The sequence below is a fragment of the Mustela lutreola genome, chromosome 5 (assembly GCF_030435805.1).
Source record: "Mustela lutreola isolate mMusLut2 chromosome 5, mMusLut2.pri, whole genome shotgun sequence".
In the NCBI taxonomy this organism is placed as follows: domain Eukaryota; kingdom Metazoa; phylum Chordata; class Mammalia; order Carnivora; family Mustelidae; genus Mustela; species Mustela lutreola.
Genome location: NC_081294.1, coordinates 79,193,375 through 79,212,486, shown reverse-complemented (window position 1 = coordinate 79,212,486; position 19,112 = coordinate 79,193,375). Strand labels below are relative to the sequence as shown.

The following is a 19,112-nucleotide window of genomic DNA, read 5'->3' as shown; positions in this document are numbered from 1 at the left end:
AACTCCGCAGGGGGCGTGGTCTGGGAGGCGGGGCCTGGACTTCCCGGTTCCGCAGAGGCAGGCTGCGTGCTTACGCAGCACGTAGGAGCGGGGGTGGGGCAAGTGGCCGGGCGGGCGGCTGAGGCGCGGGGCCTTCTCCCGCCGGCACCATGGCCAAGACCGTGGCCTATTTCTACGACCCAGACGTGGGCAACTTCCACTACGGTGAGGGAGCAAGGCCGTACGCGAGGGGCTTCGGGACGCGGAGGTTCGAGGCGGGGGCTAAAACTCCAGCGACAGGAACTGACGAACTCTCTTCTCCCACCCCCAGGGGCAGGGCACCCTATGAAGCCCCATCGCTTGGCATTGACCCATAGTTTGGTCTTGCACTACGGTCTCTATAAGAAGATGATCGTGAGTCTCCCCATCGCTGCTGGATTTTGAGGGTGCGGGCGAGCTCTGTGGCCATAGGATAGGTGGGCTGCCCTGAATGCACCAAGTGCGACCCACCCTTGGGGTGGGGGGCAGGGTGGATGGAAGCAGCCAGGACCACCCGCCATCACCAGAGTGTTGGTGGGTGGGTCCACCGACTTAATGGAAATTATTTTTTTACCTTAGGTCGGCCACCCTTTGACCTCAGGTAGATCAACCTCGGGCCTATGGTTAGGGTGGAGTGGGGGGTGGTTTGAAGAGAGAAAGTGTTTCCTCCCAGCGTCTTAGGAGGTGGGCAGTGCTGTGGCTTCAGGAGAGAGGGGATAGATCACTCTATCTGGATGTGGGGTGTTCCCACCGCAGTTCTCACCCTTTCTCTGCCGCCTCTAGCCATCTCCAAGGAGCTAGAGCTCCAGGGAGGACTCTGTAGCCCTGTGTGCAAATGTGTATGTGTGTGTGGAAGAGAGCGGGAAATGTCCTGGGTAGTTCCCTACCAACTTAGAATATTGCTACCCAACCCTCCATCTCCCAGATACATACATGGGGGTGGACAATCCCCAACTTGGAATTTATAGTTGTGGTAGGGGATTGTAACAGTTAAGCTCAGCCCTCATGCGTCACAAGGGGAATTAGTCAACAATATGAATGAGTGTTGTCCACTGTTTGTGCTGAGGCACAGACAAGTGAATTAGCTACGGAAAAGACTGAGGTGATGTTAGTGCATGAATCTATGACTCCCTTGAAATTGTTTGCTGGTATGTACCCCTGTGCATTTTCTGGGGAGAGAAGCTTTTTTTCTTGCCCAGTTTCTAAAGAAGTGTGTGAAATTCCCTAAAAGGTAGTAAGTCTCTAGCTTAGCACTGTGGCTCTCCTGGGTTTTGATTAAAAGGTTGTCATATATCCCATATTATTTAACTCTAAAATTAAGAATTCAGAGAAGAGAGAGGATGGAATCAGAGGCAGGGGGAGGAGATGAGTATGGAAAGAATAAAAAATAGATGGATAAAGGCTTAAGGTTGAGAAAAGGTGGGAAAGATTGGGCTGGAAGTGGGAAGGAGAAGGCAAGTGCACTGATCTTTAGGAGGCTTGATCATAGTACCCCAGCTGGCTCATCAGAGCCTCTCTTCTTCTCTGACCTTTGCTTCAGAGAATAACAAAGATTGGAGGGGTAAGGGGACTGCTGATATGTGTGGGTGTGGACAGTCCACGGGGCCGGGTTTAGTGTGGGCAGTCTCAACCTAATTAATGGGACTGAACTTGCTGGGGTTCACCTTGTGTTTCCATTCCGAGGTCTTCAAGCCATACCAGGCCTCCCAGCATGACATGTGCCGCTTTCACTCTGAGGACTACATCGACTTCTTGCAGAGAGTCAGCCCCACCAATATGCAAGGCTTCACCAAGAGCCTTAATGCCTTCAACGTGGGTGATGACTGGTGAGGGGAGAACTGGGATTTTTAATGCCAGCCATTTCAAGGAGAACATTTGAGTGAGGTCTTGTGGCAGCAGTGGGAACATATGAAGGGGGTCTGTTTGTCAGTGAATCATCATTTACTCATTTGTTTATTCAACAAATAATGGCCGTTTGCTCTAGGCCAGTCCCTATGCTAATTGCTAGCAATGCAGTGATACATAACAACAAAATTTAATATTACAGTTGTGCTAAGTCCTGTGAAGGAGAGCTATGTGGCTGACTGAGAGTGTATACGCAGGAGAATTACCCATCTTGGGAGTGGGCTGGTCACTAGAGGCTGGAGGAAGTAATGGAGGTTGAGGGGAGATCTGAAGAAAGAGTAGGAGATAATTAGATGAAAGGTAGTTGGGCACATAGGTGGTGAGGGCAGAAATATTGTGGGAATTAGGGACAGCATGTGTTGAGGGTCTGTGAGAGGTTGGTGTGTTCCTCGTTTGAGGAACAGAAAAAAGGTCATTCACTGAATATGAAAAGAAAAATTATCTGAATCGAGGCTAAAGAGATGGGCAGGGCCTTTAAAAACTAAACAGCTTTGTGATGAATTGGGGCTCTTATCCCTAGAGGAGAGAGAAATTATCAAAGTGTTCTAAAAGCAAGAGAGTGATTTACATTGAGGGAGGTTTACACTGAGCTGAATCATATGAGAAAGTCTCAGAATTGGGCCCTCTGGGGAAGGGAACAGATAACAAAGATAAGCCATTATCCTTGCTTACATTCTCATATATATTCAGGAAAACATAGCAATCATAACAGCTACCATTTACTCAATTTATTTTTAGACTTTTTTTAAAGGAAAATTTCAAACATTTCTGAAAAAATAGTACAGTGAATTCCCATGTATCCTTCACCACCTGTAATGTTTATGAGCATATAGCCAGTCTTGCTTCATCTGCATCCCAGATTATTTTAGTTTGTGTGTTTTTTTGTTTTTTTGTGTGTTTTTTTTGGAGGGAGGGGGCAAGCCAGCAGGGGCAGGGTGGTAGGGATGGAGAGGGAGAGAGAGAATCTTAAGCAGGGTCCGTGCCCAGCTTGGAGCCCAGTAAGGACATGGGCAGGCACGGGGCTTGATGCCAGCTGGATCTCTGAGATCCAGCTGAGATCATGACCTGAGTAGAAATTAGGAGTCTAATGTTTAACTGACTGAGCCACCCAAGAGCCCCTGCATCTCAGATTATTTTAAAGCAAATCCCAGATGTCGCATTTTTTACCTGCAAATATTTTATTGTGTGTCTCTAAATGATACTCTTAAAAACAAACATGCATGCATGCACACACACACACACACACACACACACACACACTCATTGTCATTATCACACCTAAAAAACAGTAATTCCTTAATACCATCATATTTGCAATCAGTATTCAAATTTCTCTAACTGCCTCCTAATTTTTTCTTTTTGCAGTTGATGTATTTAGGATCTAAATAAGGCCCATACTTTGTATTTGGTTGATACGTCTCTTAAGGTTTTTAAATCTCCAATGTTTCCTTCTCTAACTTGAATTTCTTCCTTTTTTTTTTTTTTAAAGATTTTATTTATTTATATGAGATACAGATAGTGGGTGAGAGAGAGAGAGAGTGCGCAGTGGAAGGAGGGGCAGAGGGAGAGGGAAAAGCAGACTCCTCTTGAGCAGGGTGCCTAATGTGGGGCTTAATCCCCGAGCCCTGGGGTCATGACATGAGCCAAAGGCAGATGTTTAATTGACTGAGCCACCCACGTGCCCCTGTACCTTTAATTTATTTCTTGAAGAAACCAGGTTGTTGGTCGTATAGAATTTCCTATAACAACTACTGCTGAGTGCTTACTCTTTTGTGCTGAGGTTTGCTGGTATATCCACTTCATTCTTACAGCAACAGTCAGATGTAATAGTCCTTTGCCTTAATTTAGGCATAAAACCAAAATTTGAGGAAATTGAGGTAACTAACCAGAGTTAACAAAACTGATCAGTCAAGGTGGCAGGATTCAGATCCAGAGACCTGGTTTTTATTTATTTTGATTTTATTCTATTTATTTCAGTTTTTTAAAAAATTTATTTATTTGACAGAGCAGGAGCACACAGGCAGGGGGAATGGCAGAGGGAGGGGGAGAAGCAGGCTCCCTGCTAAGCAGGGAACCCCATGTGGGGCTTGATCCCAGGACTCTGGGGTTAGGACTCAAGCCAAAGGCAGTTGTCTAACCAACTGAGCCACTCAGGCATCCCCAGAGCCTTGGTTTTTAAACACTACACTGTTTCCCTGAAAGATCCTACTGATGGAAGCACTTTGAGCTGGAAGATAGAAGGCTGGCATTGAGCACCTCCTCAGGCTTATCCATAACTACACCCTTGTTTTCACAGAATGCCTTCCTGGAATGCTCTTTGTTCCTCATTCAACCTCTCCAAGGCCTTCCTGGCCTTCACACCACCTTCAAGATTCACACCACTGAAACTTTTTTTTTTTTTTTAAATTAAGGTTTTTATTTATTTTTTTGACAGAGAGAGAGATTATTTGACAGAGAGAGAGATCAAGTAAGCAGAGAGGCAGGCAAAAAGAGAGGGGGAGGCAGGCTCCCTGCTGAGCTTAGAACCCGATGTGGGTTTCTATCCCAGGACCCTGAGATCATGACCTGAGCCGAAAGCAGAGGCTTAACCCACTGAGCCACCCAAGCACCCCCCACTGAACCTTTCTTGACCACACCAGGCACAGAGATCTGTCCTGTACTAGTTTGCACTAGTCATTTGGTGTTTAGTTGCATGCTGTCTTAGGAGATTTCTTGGGTTTTTTTGTTATTGCTGCTACTGTTGTTTCTGAGCTCACTTTGCAGGTGTGGGAATGCAGAGTCAGCCCTAAGGCCCCAGCTGGGGCTCTATAAGTGCTCTGTGCATTTAGGGAATACTACCACTCAGTCCTTGGCACCGCATCAGTTGTACTGTTCGACTTAAGCTACAGTCATGGTTATCTCTCTATTTCAGATGAGAATCAGGGATTTTCCCTTTTATTTTTGATTGTTTTCAAATTAACCTAATATAAAAAGCCCAATTATACTGCAAGGCTTTCAATGGGGAAAAAAAAAGTCCCAGATCTGTGCCTCCCACTCATAAATCCCTCTCCCGAGGGGCAGCCACTTTCAGCTCATTTAGCTATTTCTTCTGGTATTTATCTTTGGGTTTCAAAGCAATGATACTAATCTACTGTTACAAATAATCTGTAATACTTAAGTAATGCCTACTCTCTGTCAGGTAGCATTTTAAATGCTTCAGAGGCATTAGGTTATTTAAGCTCATCAATCTCTGTGAATCAGGGTCTCTTATTGCCTCCTTTGACAGATGAGGACACTTAGGCACAGAAACTATAAACAGCCTATCTAGTCTCATGATCATTGGTAGGTGTTAAAAAGTCAGGCTTGAGGGGTACCTGGGTGGCTCAGTTGTTAAGTGGTTACGTTTGGCTTGGGTCCTGGGATTGATCCCCGTATTGGGCTCCCTCCTTGGTGAGGAGCCTGCTTCTCCCTCTGTCTGCTGCTTCCCCTCCTTGTGTTCTCTCTCTCTCTCTATCAGGTAAATAAATAAAATCTTAAAAAAAAAAAAAAAAAAGCCACGCTTGAACTTAGGTAGTCTGGCTCTAGAATCTGGGCTCTTAAATCAAGCTGCCGTATTATCCTGTCTCTTATAATATGCTTGTGTTGCTATTTTTCCACTTTTCAACTTCAATCATTGCCTATAAAGCCCTTAGTATGGGAAATTAACATTTAGTCTCCTCATACTATCACCCTGGCTTGCCCTCCTATCCCAGCTTCACAATATAGTTAGATACAATTTTTATTCAATAAGCATTCTATGTTTACATTGTTAGAATCTTGAAAAATTCACTTACTATAGAGTCTAATAGTATACTGTGGTTTAATCTTACTTCCTGTATATCTTTTCGTTTTTCCCAGAGTTGATAATTGCATTGTTTTTTCATTTGCTTAGTTTTTTCATTTGCTTAATTCTTCCCAGAACCTTTGAGAAACTATAAAACTCTCTATAGCTTTCTTTATCACATGGTCAAATGTGTCAGCTGCACCATTTTCTATTTTTGAGACTTAAAAGTAAAAATCGTTTAAGCTTTTCCTTTCTTATAAGTTAAGTTTTTGAAGGTATAATTTGCATGCAGTAAAATTCACCCGTTTTAGGTGTGCAGTTTGGGAGTTTTTTGTTTTTTAAAGATTTTATTTATTTATTTGACAGACAGAGGTCACAGGTAGGCAGACAGGCAAACAGAGAGAGACAAGGAAGCAGGCTCCCTGCTGAGCAGAGAGCCCGGCTCGGGGCTCTATCCCAGGACCCTGGGATCATGACCTGAGCTGAAGGCAGAGGCTTTAACCCACTGAGCCACCCAGGCGCCCCCGAGAGTTTTGATAGTATGTATCAAAGTATAGATTATTTCCATTTTCCCACAGAGGACTCTTCTGCCCTTTTATAGTCAATGTCTTCTCTTCAGCTTACCTCTAGGTGACAACTGATCTGAGATCTATCTCTATATTTTGCCTTTTCCAGAGTTTATATAAATGGAGCTTTATAGTATATAATCTTTTGTATCTGGCTTCAGGCCTCTCCTTTTTATAAAAAGAAGATGGTAATAATTATGATTAATATTTATCGATGTGCAGAATACTAGGTACCACACACTGTTTTAACTGTGTTCAAGGCTTTCTGTGGATTATCATTATTACTATTTCAGGTATATAGGAATGCAGCTCTTGCTTAAAAATGTGACTCTTTTTTTAAAAAAAAAAATTTATATATTTATTTGACATAGAGAGAGAGCGAGCGTGCACAAGCAGTGTGTGTGGGGAGTGGCAGGCAAAGGGAGAGGGAGAAGTAGGCTCCGTGCTGAGCAAGGAGCCTGATGTGGGGCTTGATCCCAGGAGCTTGGGATCATAACCTGAGCTGAAGGCAGACACTTAACCAACTGAGCCACCCAGGCACCCCAAAAATGTGTGACTCTGAAAGAATGTTATTGAACATTGTGTTAAAATATGAAATACATAAAAGAACATTGAAAGAGAAACAAAGTTTATGTTCCCTCTCAAATTATTTCTTTTATGGCATGTGTTCTTAAGTACCTAGAAGCTGCCTACTTTTCTTTGCAACCAGGATACAAACCCCCTGACAGAGTGAAATGCTTTTTTACTTCCCATCCAGTGCCTTACACAGGGCTTGGTATACAGTCCAAAATATTTGTTGAATAAATTTGCAGATATTTTAGGTATATAGGGGCTGGGAGTTTATTGAGCAATGGAGGTTGGAGGGGTTTGGACTCAGGGAAGGTGTAGGAAGGGTCTAGACAGGTAAAGGGCTCTGACTTGCTTCTCTTTCCTGCAGCCCAGTGTTTCCCGGGCTGTTTGAGTTCTGTTCCCGTTACACAGGTGCATCTCTGCAAGGAGCAACCCAGCTGAACAACAAGGTGACTGTGGCCCCGAGTCCTGCTCTCCCTTTGGGGTTGGTCCTTCTAACTGAAGGCCTTAACCCTGACCCTGAGCTTCCAGCTTTGTGGGTGGGCAAGGAGGACTGTGAGTTGGGTGTTTGTTTTTCAGATCTGTGATATTGCCATTAACTGGGCTGGTGGTTTGCACCATGCCAAGAAGTTTGAGGTAAGTGAAGAGTTGATGGGGGAGACAATGACTGCCCTAGTGTAGGTGGTCAGGCTGACACCAGGGGGCAGCTGGGGAGAGGAATCGTTACTACATTGTAAGATCACTGTCTCACCACAGGCCTCTGGCTTCTGCTATGTCAATGACATTGTGATTGGCATCCTGGAGCTGCTCAAGTAAGTAGCCTGGGAGGAGATGGAGGGACTTATGAGACCCATGGCCGAGGTGGTATCTCACACCGTGCTGGCCGTGACCTGTTCCTCAGCTCCACACTAACTTCTCCACCGTTCTTAATGCTTTACTCAGACTACTTTCCCATGCCCTGCTGCACACTCCCTCCTGCCTGCTCACATTTCAGTCTTCTCTACACATCCCTCTCCTGTCCCTGCCTCCAGGCTGGAGTCCAGAGTTGACCATAGGGAACTGGTGGTATTAGGTTTCAGGTGACTTGGGCTTCCTAATTCCAAACCTTGTTTTGGGAGGTGTGGGTTGGGGGTTTTCTTGCTGGGGTTCCCCTCTACCTCAAACTCTGGCTTGGGTCTCATCCCAGGTACCACCCTCGGGTGCTCTACATTGATATCGACATCCACCATGGTGATGGAGTTCAGGAAGCCTTCTACCTCACTGACCGGGTGATGACAGTCTCCTTCCATAAATATGGAAACTACTTCTTTCCTGGCACAGGTATGGGAGTAGGGATGATCATCCCCTTCACACCCTCAGCTCTTTGCTACGACAGCCTCCTGCTTAGCCTTCAGGTCTTGGCTCAAGTGGCTTCTCCTCAGGGAAGTCCATCCTGACCACTGCAGTTAAAGTAATCCCTCCTTCCCTATTACTCTGTCATGTCACTATGCTTACTTTTCTCAGAGCACTCACTGCTGTTTGTATATATGGCAGTGTTTTGTTCTGTTTACTGTCTCCCTTATCATGCCCATCCCCCAGGAGTAAAAGCTTGGTGGGATTTCATTCATTTCATTAGTTCTCTCTAATGCCCCAGTGCCTGATGCACAGGTTTGCTCATAGTAGGCCCTCAAAAATTATTTGCTGAATGAATGCAAACCACTAGAGATGAAGTGTCTCTAGAGAGTGTGTGGTGGAGGTACACAGATATAGTGAGATGTCCTCGGTGTACAGATTGAAGTTGAAGCAGGTGGGTTGTGGGTGTCCCCTGTGTATAGCTCCTACCCCCTACTCTCCATTTGCCTATAGGTGATATGTATGAAGTTGGAGCAGAGAGTGGTCGCTACTACTGTCTCAATGTGCCTTTGCGGGATGGCATCGATGACCAGAGTAAGTATCAAGGTCATTTCCCCGTTTACTAGGCCCCTTCTTCCTCCTTGAATTAACGTCTTCTGCCTGGTATTGTCTACTGTTGGGCCAGGTGTCCTTAAGGATGAATGGCCTTCAAAGGGACCATGAACCCCCCGGAAATTGTATGCAACATATTTATATGTATGTGCATTTTTTCTGGGAAATGGGTCATTAGCTTCCATCAGTCACTCAAAGTGGTCTGGGACCCCATCCAGAAGCTTAGAACCAATGATTTGGTTCTTTGGGTTTCCCCTTTTCCTGGGCTACATGCTCTCTCAACCCCTTTTTTCCTTTTGTTCCCTGTCTCCCCATTCCCTTGGGGTGCCAGGTGCCCATCTTTGGCCCTCTCCCAGGTTACAAGCACCTTTTCCAGCCGGTTATCAACCAGGTGGTGGACTTCTACCAACCCACATGCATTGTGCTCCAGGTAATACTGCTGGTGCTTTTTCAAGAGGGCTCTGCCTGGGCTTAGGGGAATAGAGCAGGGAGGAAGATAGCCCCTGCATTTGTTGGGGAACAGAAGTGAAGGACATCTGGGTCATTCTGATCAGTCATCTCACTGCAGCTGCCTGGGGTTTTGCTTTTCACAGTGTGGAGCTGACTCCCTAGGCTGTGATCGTTTGGGCTGCTTCAACCTCAGCATTCGAGGACATGGGTGAGACCTGCTCTTTTCTGTCCCTGGTTTTCAAGTGGCTTTGGGCCTCAGTACGTGGAGTGGGGGTAGTTGGGGAATGGGCCATAGGAAGACTAGAGAGAGTCACTCCCAAGCAATGAGAAGGGTCCATGCGAAGGAACTGAGACAGGAAAGAGCTGGTATAGCCAGCCAGAAGATGAAGTCAGAGTGGGGAGGCAAGATCACAAGGAGTAGCCTGGAGGTTGTTTGACGGGAGGCCCAAGAGATCGGCAGTGGTGAGGTCATGCAGAGCCCTTAAACTCTGGTGAGAAGTCTGGATTGAATTTGAAATATGATGGGAAACTGCGGGAAGGTTTTAAACAGGGAAATGACATGATCCAATTGATTTTTTTTTTTTTTAAGATCTTATTTATTTGAGAGAAAGACAATGAGAGAGAGAGATTGAGAGGGGAAAGGTCAGAGGGAGATGCAGACTTCTGCCTATCAGGGAACCTGATGCGGGACTTGATCCCAGGACTCCAGGATCATGACCTGAGTCAAAGGCAGTTGCTTAATCAACTGAGCCACTCAGGTGCCCCCCAATTGATGTTTTAAAGTGACTGCTCTGACTGCTGAAAGGAGGAAGGCTTGGGGGTGGGGTGGGGGACAGGAGTGGAAGTGTAAGGCCAGTTAGGAAGGTATTGGTATTGCCCAGGCAGCACATGTCGTGCCTGGGCCTAGGTGGAGGAGGTGGCCAGTGAGAAGTAGGTGATGGGAGTTGTATTATGGAGGCTGGAACTGACAGCACTTGCTGGTACTTTGATGAAAGTAGTTGATTAACAGATGAGGTGCCAGGATGGGTGTTGAGCTGGAGAGAGGTGGGAACGCCCTGTATGTTTCAGTTTTTACTGAGACACACCATATAGAGAATAAAGTACGCATATCTTAAGGGTATAACTCGGTGAATTTCAATACCTAGATCAAGATTATGGAAGCTTCTCTAGTTCCCGTCTGTCCTTTCGAGGCAATACCTAGAGACGGTATACTTTGCCTTTTGATCACTTCCTCCAGCCATTCCTCTGGTTCCTTCTAACAGGGAATGTGTCGAATATGTCAAGAGCTTCAATATCCCTCTACTGGTGCTAGGTGGTGGTGGCTATACTGTCCGAAATGTTGCCCGCTGCTGGTGAGCATGCTCCCTGGTTTTCCTTCTCCCCCTTGTCCTATGTGAGTTGGTGAGTTGGGGGCTCCCTGAGAGGGCTGGAGGGCCCACTTGCTCAGCCTACCCCACTCTGCTGTTTGGTTTCAGGACATATGAAACGTCACTGCTGGTAGAAGAAGCCATTAGTGAGGAGCTTCCCTATAGTGGTAAGGATCACTCTCTGATAACCCACAGCAAGAGGCATTCTCAGAAGACCCCCAGAATGGCGTAATTTCAAGGCAGATGGGAATTTTAAAATTTTTCTTTTTATTACAGATAGGGAATTTGACACTCAAGGAGCCCTGCAGACTAAATCACTGAGTTCAGAGCAGGGAAAAGATTAGGCAGCTATTATGCAGGGGTTTTGGATGGGAAGGAAATAGATTGGGAAGTCTTGGGACCTGGTTGTCTCTGTCTTTCTAATCTCCCTTTCCCCATTTAGAGTACTTCGAGTACTTTGCCCCAGACTTTACGCTCCATCCAGATGTCAGCACGCGCATCGAGAATCAGAACTCACGCCAGGTAGCTGCTGAACCCAAAAAGATGAACCCAGGGGTGGGGAGGGCCTAGGAAGAGGTTCAGGATGTGGGGAAATTGGAGAAACCGGAGAAGAGAAAAAAGTTCTCAGCTACCACTGTCATTGTTAAAACCAAGACACAGCCCAGGTTAAAGTAGAGGCAATCGGACTGGGGGGATTAGAACTAGGATCGTAGGGCTGGGAGTCAGCTAGAAGGGTGGATGCTCTGGGAATCACTCACTCCGTATTCCAAATCCCCAACCAGTATTTGGACCAGATCCGCCAGACAATCTTTGAAAACTTGAAGATGCTGAACCATGCACCCAGCGTCCAGATTCATGATGTGCCTGCAGACCTCCTGACCTATGACAGGACTGACGAGGCTGATGCAGAGGAGAGAGGTCCTGAGGAGAACTACACCAGGTCTGGGGCAGTGACTTGAGAGCAGAGGTTTCCAGCAGTCTTGTCGGGGAAGTTAAGAGGGAAAAAGTACATTAGAAGGCATTAGCTTAATCATCCCTGGCTTACTTCCTTTGGGATGCCTGCTTTTTGCTCTTTTGTAATTCCTCACTCTTTCTGTATGTGTGATTGTGGCATAAATAAGTAACATATTTATTGTCAGAATTTTAAACAGCACCAAAATAATGTTAAGCTTGCATTCACAGGATCCTAGACCAGTTCCACAAAGTAACCACTATTAATAGTTTGATTTATATCTTTTCAAATAGACTTTTTCAATAGGGTTTAAGTATACTATCTAGTATGCGCATAGGAACGCAAATATACATACACATGCATTCTTAGAGCTTGTGCATCTTTTTTTAAAAATGCTGTTTGGATCTATACTGGGTGCTCTACAATTTAGAACTTTTTTTTTTTTTTTTTTTTTTTTTAAGATTTTAATTTTTTATTTGACAGAGAGAGAGAGATCACAGGTAGGCAGAGAGGCAGGCAGAGAGAGAGGGGAAAGCAGGCTCCCTGCTGAGCAGAGAGCCCAATGTGGGGATAGATCCCAGGACTCTGAGATTGTGACCTGAGCCGAAGGCAGAAACTTAACTCACTGAGCCACCCAGGCAACCCTGGTTCTTTCTTTTTAAACAGTGTATTTTTCCATGTCATTATATATAGATCTGCTTCATTATTTTATCAGCTGCATAATATTCCGTCGTGTGGCTGTAGCATAATTTAACTAAGTACCATAGATGGCATTTGTATTATTTCCCATTTTTTCATCATAACAAAGATGTGGCCCTGAACCCCCTAAAATTTTTGGTATCTGCTGCCAAATTGCCTTCCAAACAATCTGTAAGGATTTATAATCTTTTCAGCATTTTACTGGCTCCTTCCAGGTTTGGAGCTCTACAAGTCACTGCTCACATACTGCTGTTTAAGGCCCTTTGATTTCTTTCCTGTGTTCATTTTTTCAGATATAATAATTACATTACAGGTTTTTTTTTTAATCTTTATTTTTCTGAGCTATATACTAAAATACAGATGCATTGAATTAGGAAAAAAAGAGATTCGGGTAGAGGTGTTTTTTTTTTTAATCCCAGAATAGGTTTTTCTGAAAAATGAAGGGAAAAGACAGCAGAACACAGAAGTGGAGAAACAGATGCACTTAATGGAGAACAGATACCCTTTCGTGGCTGAGGGATAACCACAGCTGGACACTTGCACCTCCCACGCACTGTTAGAGGTCTGAGCTGACTCTGCTACAGAGTCACATGGCCTTCCCAGACCCTTCCAGAATCTGCTTCTCTGTATTAGAGGTCAGCTTCCATATCTCTCCTTTAGGCCTGAGTTTTATTGCTTGGACCTTCGGGACTAGTCCACTCCTTCTCCACGAATACCGCCTTATTCCCACTCCTGGTTGAGGAAGTATCTGAACATCTGGCCTCAGGATTCCTTTTTAATGTCTCACCGCCTTGTCTCCTCTTTGTCAACTTCTCCAGATCTCTGAAGCTTGACTTCTAGAAATTGATTTTCTTAAAAACCTGCTTTAAGTTACTCCTTTTGGTTGAGTTTGGCTTTTTCATCTCTGGTTCTGGGCTGGAATCTGGGCCTAATGTCTGTACGATACCACCCCCTCTCAACAGCCAGCAGCAGTTCAGGCCTCTTCCTGCCCTAAGCCCTCCCTCTCTGTCAGACCACCCACCAAGTTCCCGTTCTTTGATGCCTATAGCTCCAACTTGTGTATCATTTGCAGAGTAGTAATAAGAGGAGTTAATGACTTTCTGTGGGTTTGCTAAGAACCAGACTCAGTACTAAATGCTTTATATTAAAACGTACATACCATCTTGTCATCATTCTGCTGTCATCAGACAACCCTGAGAGGTGGCTGTTAACGTTCAGTTACCAGAGGAGGAATCTAAGGCTCAGAGAGGTTAAGTAACTTGCCAGACATCCTAAGGCTAGTTAACTGAGACATTGCTTACCAGGCAGATAGGGCCTTTCCTGACTTTGTTCTCCAGCTTCTCATTGATGAATTTCTCCCTTCTTTCTTAGTTATCAGCTGTGGGCAAGGTAATTCGGTTTTCTGTGTTCTCCCAGAGAGGAGTTTTCCAAAAAGAAAGAAATGAATATTGAGTACATACTGGGCCCTGTGTTGCTTTCACATCCCTTCACTCGCTTCTCTGCTTACAACTCTCCTTTCCATTGCTCTTAGAACAAAACCCCATTCTCTGATCATGGCTTTAAAGACGTGCTGGTGCTTACCTATGTCTGTGGTCTCATCTGTAGCTACTTTCCTCCATGCGCACGGCTCCCGGCCATCCTAGCCTTATGCTCTTCCTAGAATACATCAGTCTCCCTCCACCTGATAACTCTGTATTTGGCTTTCTTTGTAGCTCGGAATGGGCTTCCTGAGATCTCTGCCTGGCCAGCCCCTTCTCAGACTTGAAGTCTTTCTTACCTTCCTAGAACAGCTGTCTCTAATAATTCTGCCTGGAATGTGCCCCCCCCCCTTCACTCTTTGTGACATCCCTTTATTTCATTGTGTCAGAGCATTTGCCAAGATGGGAAATTATAATCTTTATTTATTGACTTTATTAGTTGTCTTGTTTATTCAGTCAGTTTATTGAGGATAGGCAGACATTTTATCCAGCTTATTATCTACCATATCGCTGTGGCTTATGATGGTGGCTGGCATGGAGTGTCTCTCCATAAATGTCTATTTAGACTGCATGAATGGAGGGGATGGATAGTGACCAGTATCTGCCAATAGGAGAAGAGTGGTTCCTGTATGAAAGGGGCCTAGGAAGTGGTTCCAGAGAGGGTAGCTGTGTGGGAGAAGGTGAGAACCTGGAGAATAGGACCCTGATTTGTCTCCCTTGCTTTGCAGGCCAGAGGCACCCAACGAGTTCTATGATGGAGACCATGACAATGACAAGGAAAGCGACGTGGAGATTTAAGAGCAGCTGGGCTTGCTCTGTCCTGAGGAATTCCTTTTTACCTCTTGTTTGGGCAGGAGGGAAAAGATGTGGCACCCCCAGCCCTGATGGTCACCTTCTGGGCTTTTACCAGTGCTGGAAGAGGGTTTGGAGACCACATCTGGTATTTGAACAAATGTCCCCTTTCCTCTTCTTCCCAAGGCCTGACAATGGTACTTATTAGGGATCAGACAGGGACAAGGATAACTTCCTCTAGGATATCCTGGGCAGTGGGCCCTAGAGGCCAGTCCATGCCATTTTGGCCCCCTTACTCCTTCCCTGCTTCCCTCCAATCCAGAGATTTTTAGGGATGAAGGTGTAGACAGGACTGATGTTGCCTCTGACTTTCTTCCCTGGGTTCTCGTACTGCAGGCCTTGTTTCCAGTGCAGGTGAAGAGTGATAGATTTTAGTGGGCTCTGGCTCCCTAACATCTTAACCCCAGATGATGGGAAGTACAGTTTTGAGTCGGGGGAGGATGTGAAAATGTCCTAACTTTTGGCTTTATGTCCATTTTACCACTGTTTTTATCCAATAAACCAAGTTGATATTTTTTGTAACTTTTGCCTTCCTGGGAATATTCTTAATTCTTGCTAGCCGACTGTGTGTGAAAGGGGCGGGGGTGATGATGTATATAATAAAAATCGTAGTTAACATTCATTCAGCACTTATGTTAGACCCTGTGTATGCATTCTACATGGATTGTGTTACTCATATATATAGAGCATTGTAATTATCAGTTAGATAAACGTGGGCAGATTACTGGCTTAAGAGTGGGAGTAGAAGATGAGTTCAGGTTTTTTGAACCTGGGTGTTTGAAATGGTGTGATGCTAGTTGGTGAAGATCTACTGGGATAAAAAATGTCAAGTGCTTATCACTGTGCCTGACATAAGTAGTTTCTCATTATTTTAATGTCTGTGTAAGAGTGATGGTAGATACTACAGTAGCCACAAATGTGGACCTTTCCCTAGAGCAGTCTACAATCCAGTAAGGAGTGAGATAAGTGTTATAGAAGATGTTGACAGTGGTATGAGAAGGAAGAGTTATAGATGGATCACTCTTTCCATGCTTTGATCCTGTCTGTCTGTCAGTACTCTAGCTAGAAAGTACGTAGTTTTTGAGCTGTTTTGGACAAACTGAGTTTGAAGGGTGGGCTCCACAGTTCTTTGCAATCGCCCCCAAGCGATTAGAAAGTGGAATGCAAGAGATGAAGGCCAGCTTTCTGAGCCAGCCAGCATTGGAGAGTCCCTGTAATATCCCAGGCTCTAGCCTGAGCACCAGGGTCTCAAGAGTTGTTGAGTCACTGACTCTGCCCTCCAGGAACATATATTTAAAATCTTTTTCCAGCTTCAGGTAAGATAATTAAGTCAATACTTTGAGGGCCTTCTGGGTGCCACATAACTACACAAGAGGAAGAGATGTAGCTGGGAGAATGGATGAAATTAGGGAGAAAGCAAGCCGGTCAAAGAATACTCTTAGAGAACATCTGCTCTCTCCACTCAGGTTGGGTTTATGTCAGTAAGAAATCCTGGTCAAACAGGACTTCGCAGACTAACCTGGGTTTAAATTTTTGCCATTTATATGTCCTTGGGCAAGTCACTGTAACTCTGAGAAGTCCAAATTTTCTATCTGTAAAATGGTGAGACTAGAGGAATCAATCACATGACAATGTGAGGATTCAGTGAGGAAAAACAGATTTTTGTTTTTTAAGATTTTATTTATTGAGGGAACACAAGCAGGAGGAGTGGGGGAGGGAGAAGCAGGCTCCCTGCTGAGCAGGGAGCCCAACAAGGGACTGGATCCCAGGACCCTGTAATCATGACCAGAGCCAAAGGCAGATGCTTAATGACTGAGCCACCCAGACACCGCCCCCCCCAACCAAAAAAAAGTTTTACATAGTTCTGGATTTAGAGCAAGTGCTTGGTAAATGGTAATTACTGTGTAGTCACATGTTGGCAATAGTTTTTCAGATTAAAAAACAACTAGAAAATAGTAGACGTGCGATTCAAAAGTAGGTAATGTAACTCCAGGGCTAGTTGAGTTCCAGTCTAGCACTTACTCTGGACCAAGCTCTGTTTTTGGCACAGCTTTCAATAAATGATAATTTTTTCATGTGCTCCACTGATAGTGCACACATAAAAACTGTATCATCCCTGAAACACCGGCACTGGATTTTCGGCCGAGATGACACTCTCTCTTACTTGATTTTTGGTTCAGATACTATCCTGTTCTAGGGTGTGAGAGGGTCTGGGCGTTACAGCCACGTGGGCACTGCGTGGGAGCGGGAAGGCTTGCGCCGTGCAGACCGCCAGGTGGCGCCATCCCGGGTTGAGGCCGCAGAGTTGCACCGCCCATACAGCCCCCCCCACACGTGGGTCCGAATGGTTAGGCCTGCCGGGCAGGTAGCTTGCTTCCGCGACTTCCCTCCACCCCCTCCCCCCATTGGTAGGAGCTGCGGGTCCGGGCGGAAGTGGGGCAGGCGGGCGGGAGCGAGGCGTCGCCGTTGTATATTCATGAGGCGCGCGCAGCCCGGCATACTAATGAGGCGGGGCGCGGCGGCGGGCTGAGGAGCCGCTGGGCGGCGGCGGCGGCGGCGGCGGCGGCGGCGGCGGCGGCGGCGGCGGCGGCAGGTCGGGAGGTGCCGGGCGGTAGCGGCGTTGGCGCGGGGTCATCTGCCAGCGCGAACCTGGACATGGACCCCCTTGGCGGGGGCCAGGGCCCCGGCCGCGGGCCCCGGGACAAGAAGAAGGGCCGGAGCCCGGACGAGCTGCCTGCGGCGGGCGGCGACGGCGGCAAATCCAAGAAATTTGTGAGTGTCCCTCCCACCCGGTTCCCTCAGCTTGGCCCCGTAACCGCCCTCCGGTCCAGGGAGACCCCCACAGCCGGCCCCAGGGTTGCACGCCTGTCTCTAGGGAGCCGCCCCCGCGCCTCTCTTTCTGGGTTTACTGGGTCCCGGGCTCCACAGTCCGACATCCTACCCCTCCCGGAGGGACCTCGGGAAACCCCAGAGTCCTACACCGCTCTCGCCCTGGCAGCCTCGGGGCTTTCTTCACACCTTCCCGTCCCCCCTCCCCCCGCCGGCCAGCCAGCTGGGCCCTCCGCCCCCATAGCCTGGCGGGTCTTAGCCCCATCCCTTCCCTCTTAGCCCCACTTCCTTTCTTCTTCTCTGTTACCCGCACCCGCCTCTGTCTTGTTCTCTGTGCTTTTCTGGGTCCATTTTCCCTCTTACTCTTACTCCTCCCCCCCACCTTTTTTTTTGGTATCCTCTTAATTTGCTTCTCCTAAAGGTCACTTCCTTCTCAAGATTGATCCCTTTCACCTGCTAACTTTCCTCCTTCCTAGCCCCAGCTCTGGGCCCTCAGCCTGGTGTCACCTGATAATCCTTCCCCTCTGGAATGTTACCTGACTTGGGCCCTACCTTCCCTCCTCCCTTACATGTTTGTCCTTAAGATTGCAGGAATGGGTTCCTGCCCAGGTCTATCCATGGTCATTGGGCATGACGTTAATTTGGTTCCCGGGATAGCTCCATCCAGAAAACCTGTCTCTTTGCCCTGTTGCTTATCACTTTTCAGGGGATTAGAACTTTTCATTATAATGATGTGCCCCTTTTGACCTAGGTTGGTGATTTAAACCTCTCCCGTAGGGAGGAAGTTACCCTGCAAGTTGAAGAAGTTTCTGAGTAATTCAGTTGCTTTTTGTACGTTTCCCATGATAACCATCTCAGCCCATCTGCCACCTCCTGTGTGATAGCCTAGTGACATTCCTTTTCTGACCTGTAGAAGAGTATGGCTTTCCTCAGGTGCTAGTGACTTCCAGTCCGAGTCTGAAGGAATACTGATATTCATGTAACACTATCATATTTCATTACCTTTGCTTGCACTAAATCTTTTTTACTCCTTTCTCCAGGGAGCTGTTTGTTTTTTACTGTAAAAGCTTTGAGAGATATGGGGCACTATCCAAGAGAGGGAATCTGGAATTTTAGTAATAATTTGCTAGTTGTAAATGTAGTTGGTCTTGTCTTCCAAGTAATTATGCCCTCATCCCAGGATCTCTTTGTACTAATCAACTGGGTTCTGACTCTTCGCTCTTTCTCTTTTCTCTTATCCCCAACCTTTAGTGTTCTGACCCAACTGAACACAAGTTTGGGTAGAAAACTGATAAAATCATGGAAACAGGAAGAAAATGTTTCTTTGGGACCTAGAGGATTGAGATGTGGAGAGCACTAAGCAGAATTAAAATAGTGACTCATCTCTTCCTACCTATTTCTAGCAAGGCAGGTGCTTCTGGACTGCCCTTTCCAGTGACTTATGGGCTGTCAGTAACTGCCTGTTTTTCATGTGAACATCTTTTTTTTCCAGAAGTGTTGGGTTAGTGGTAGTGATGACCCTTCCCCTGTGGCAATTAAAGCAACATTTCCTTATGTTTCTTTAGGATAGGAATTGACACTCAGAGAGCTTTCCTTCTAAGACTTAAGTTCTGGGGCCCATATTCCTTTTTTATTTCTGCGTATATATCTGTTATTTTTGTTTTGCTTTTGTTTCCATGG

At 46.2% G+C, this 19,112-nt stretch overlaps 2 protein-coding genes across 5 annotated transcripts in view; both read left to right on the top strand.

The window, feature by feature from the left end:
- The first annotated feature begins 48 nt into the window (after positions 1 to 48).
- Positions 49 to 15,125, top strand: HDAC3 (histone deacetylase 3). Of its 2 annotated transcripts, XM_059174880.1 has the most exons (15): positions 49 to 204; positions 311 to 393; positions 1,702 to 1,844; positions 7,229 to 7,310; positions 7,441 to 7,497; positions 7,618 to 7,673; positions 8,048 to 8,181; positions 8,707 to 8,787; positions 9,162 to 9,235; positions 9,399 to 9,463; positions 10,518 to 10,607; positions 10,731 to 10,789; positions 11,065 to 11,144; positions 11,405 to 11,562; positions 14,480 to 15,125. In XM_059174880.1, the coding sequence occupies exons 1-15, from the start codon at positions 150 to 152 to the stop codon at positions 14,547 to 14,549; spliced, it is 1,287 nt and encodes a 428-aa protein (XP_059030863.1). In that variant the 5' UTR covers positions 49 to 149; the 3' UTR covers positions 14,550 to 15,125. The 2 variants fall into 2 exon arrangements, with proteins under 2 accessions (XP_059030863.1, XP_059030865.1); XM_059174882.1 differs by lacking the exon at positions 49 to 204 and having other exon boundaries at positions 331 to 425.
- A 2,028-nt stretch (positions 15,126 to 17,153) lies between these two features.
- The window catches only part of DIAPH1 (diaphanous related formin 1), a 93,713-nt gene continuing 91,754 nt past the window's right edge, over positions 17,154 to 19,112 (top strand). The window contains exon 1 of one of the 3 annotated variants that reach the window (XM_059174873.1): positions 17,154 to 17,375. In XM_059174873.1, the coding sequence (XP_059030856.1) occupies positions 17,259 to 17,375 (117 nt within the window). In that variant the 5' untranslated portion in view covers positions 17,154 to 17,258. The remainder of the gene's footprint in view (positions 17,376 to 19,112) is intronic. The other 2 variants (XM_059174871.1, XM_059174874.1) reach the window with 2 other exon arrangements.

Excerpts from the sequence above, each read along its gene's own strand:
- HDAC3 (XM_059174880.1), top strand. The coding sequence starts at position 150 with ATGGCCAAGACCGTGGCCTATTTCTACGACCCAGACGTGGGCAACTTC. Across the intron at positions 7,311-7,440 it reads CAACCCAGCTGAACAACAAG|ATCTGTGATATTGCCATTAA; the intron begins GTGACTGTGGCC and ends TTTGTTTTTCAG. Across the intron at positions 11,145-11,404 it reads AGAATCAGAACTCACGCCAG|TATTTGGACCAGATCCGCCA; the intron begins GTAGCTGCTGAA and ends ATCCCCAACCAG.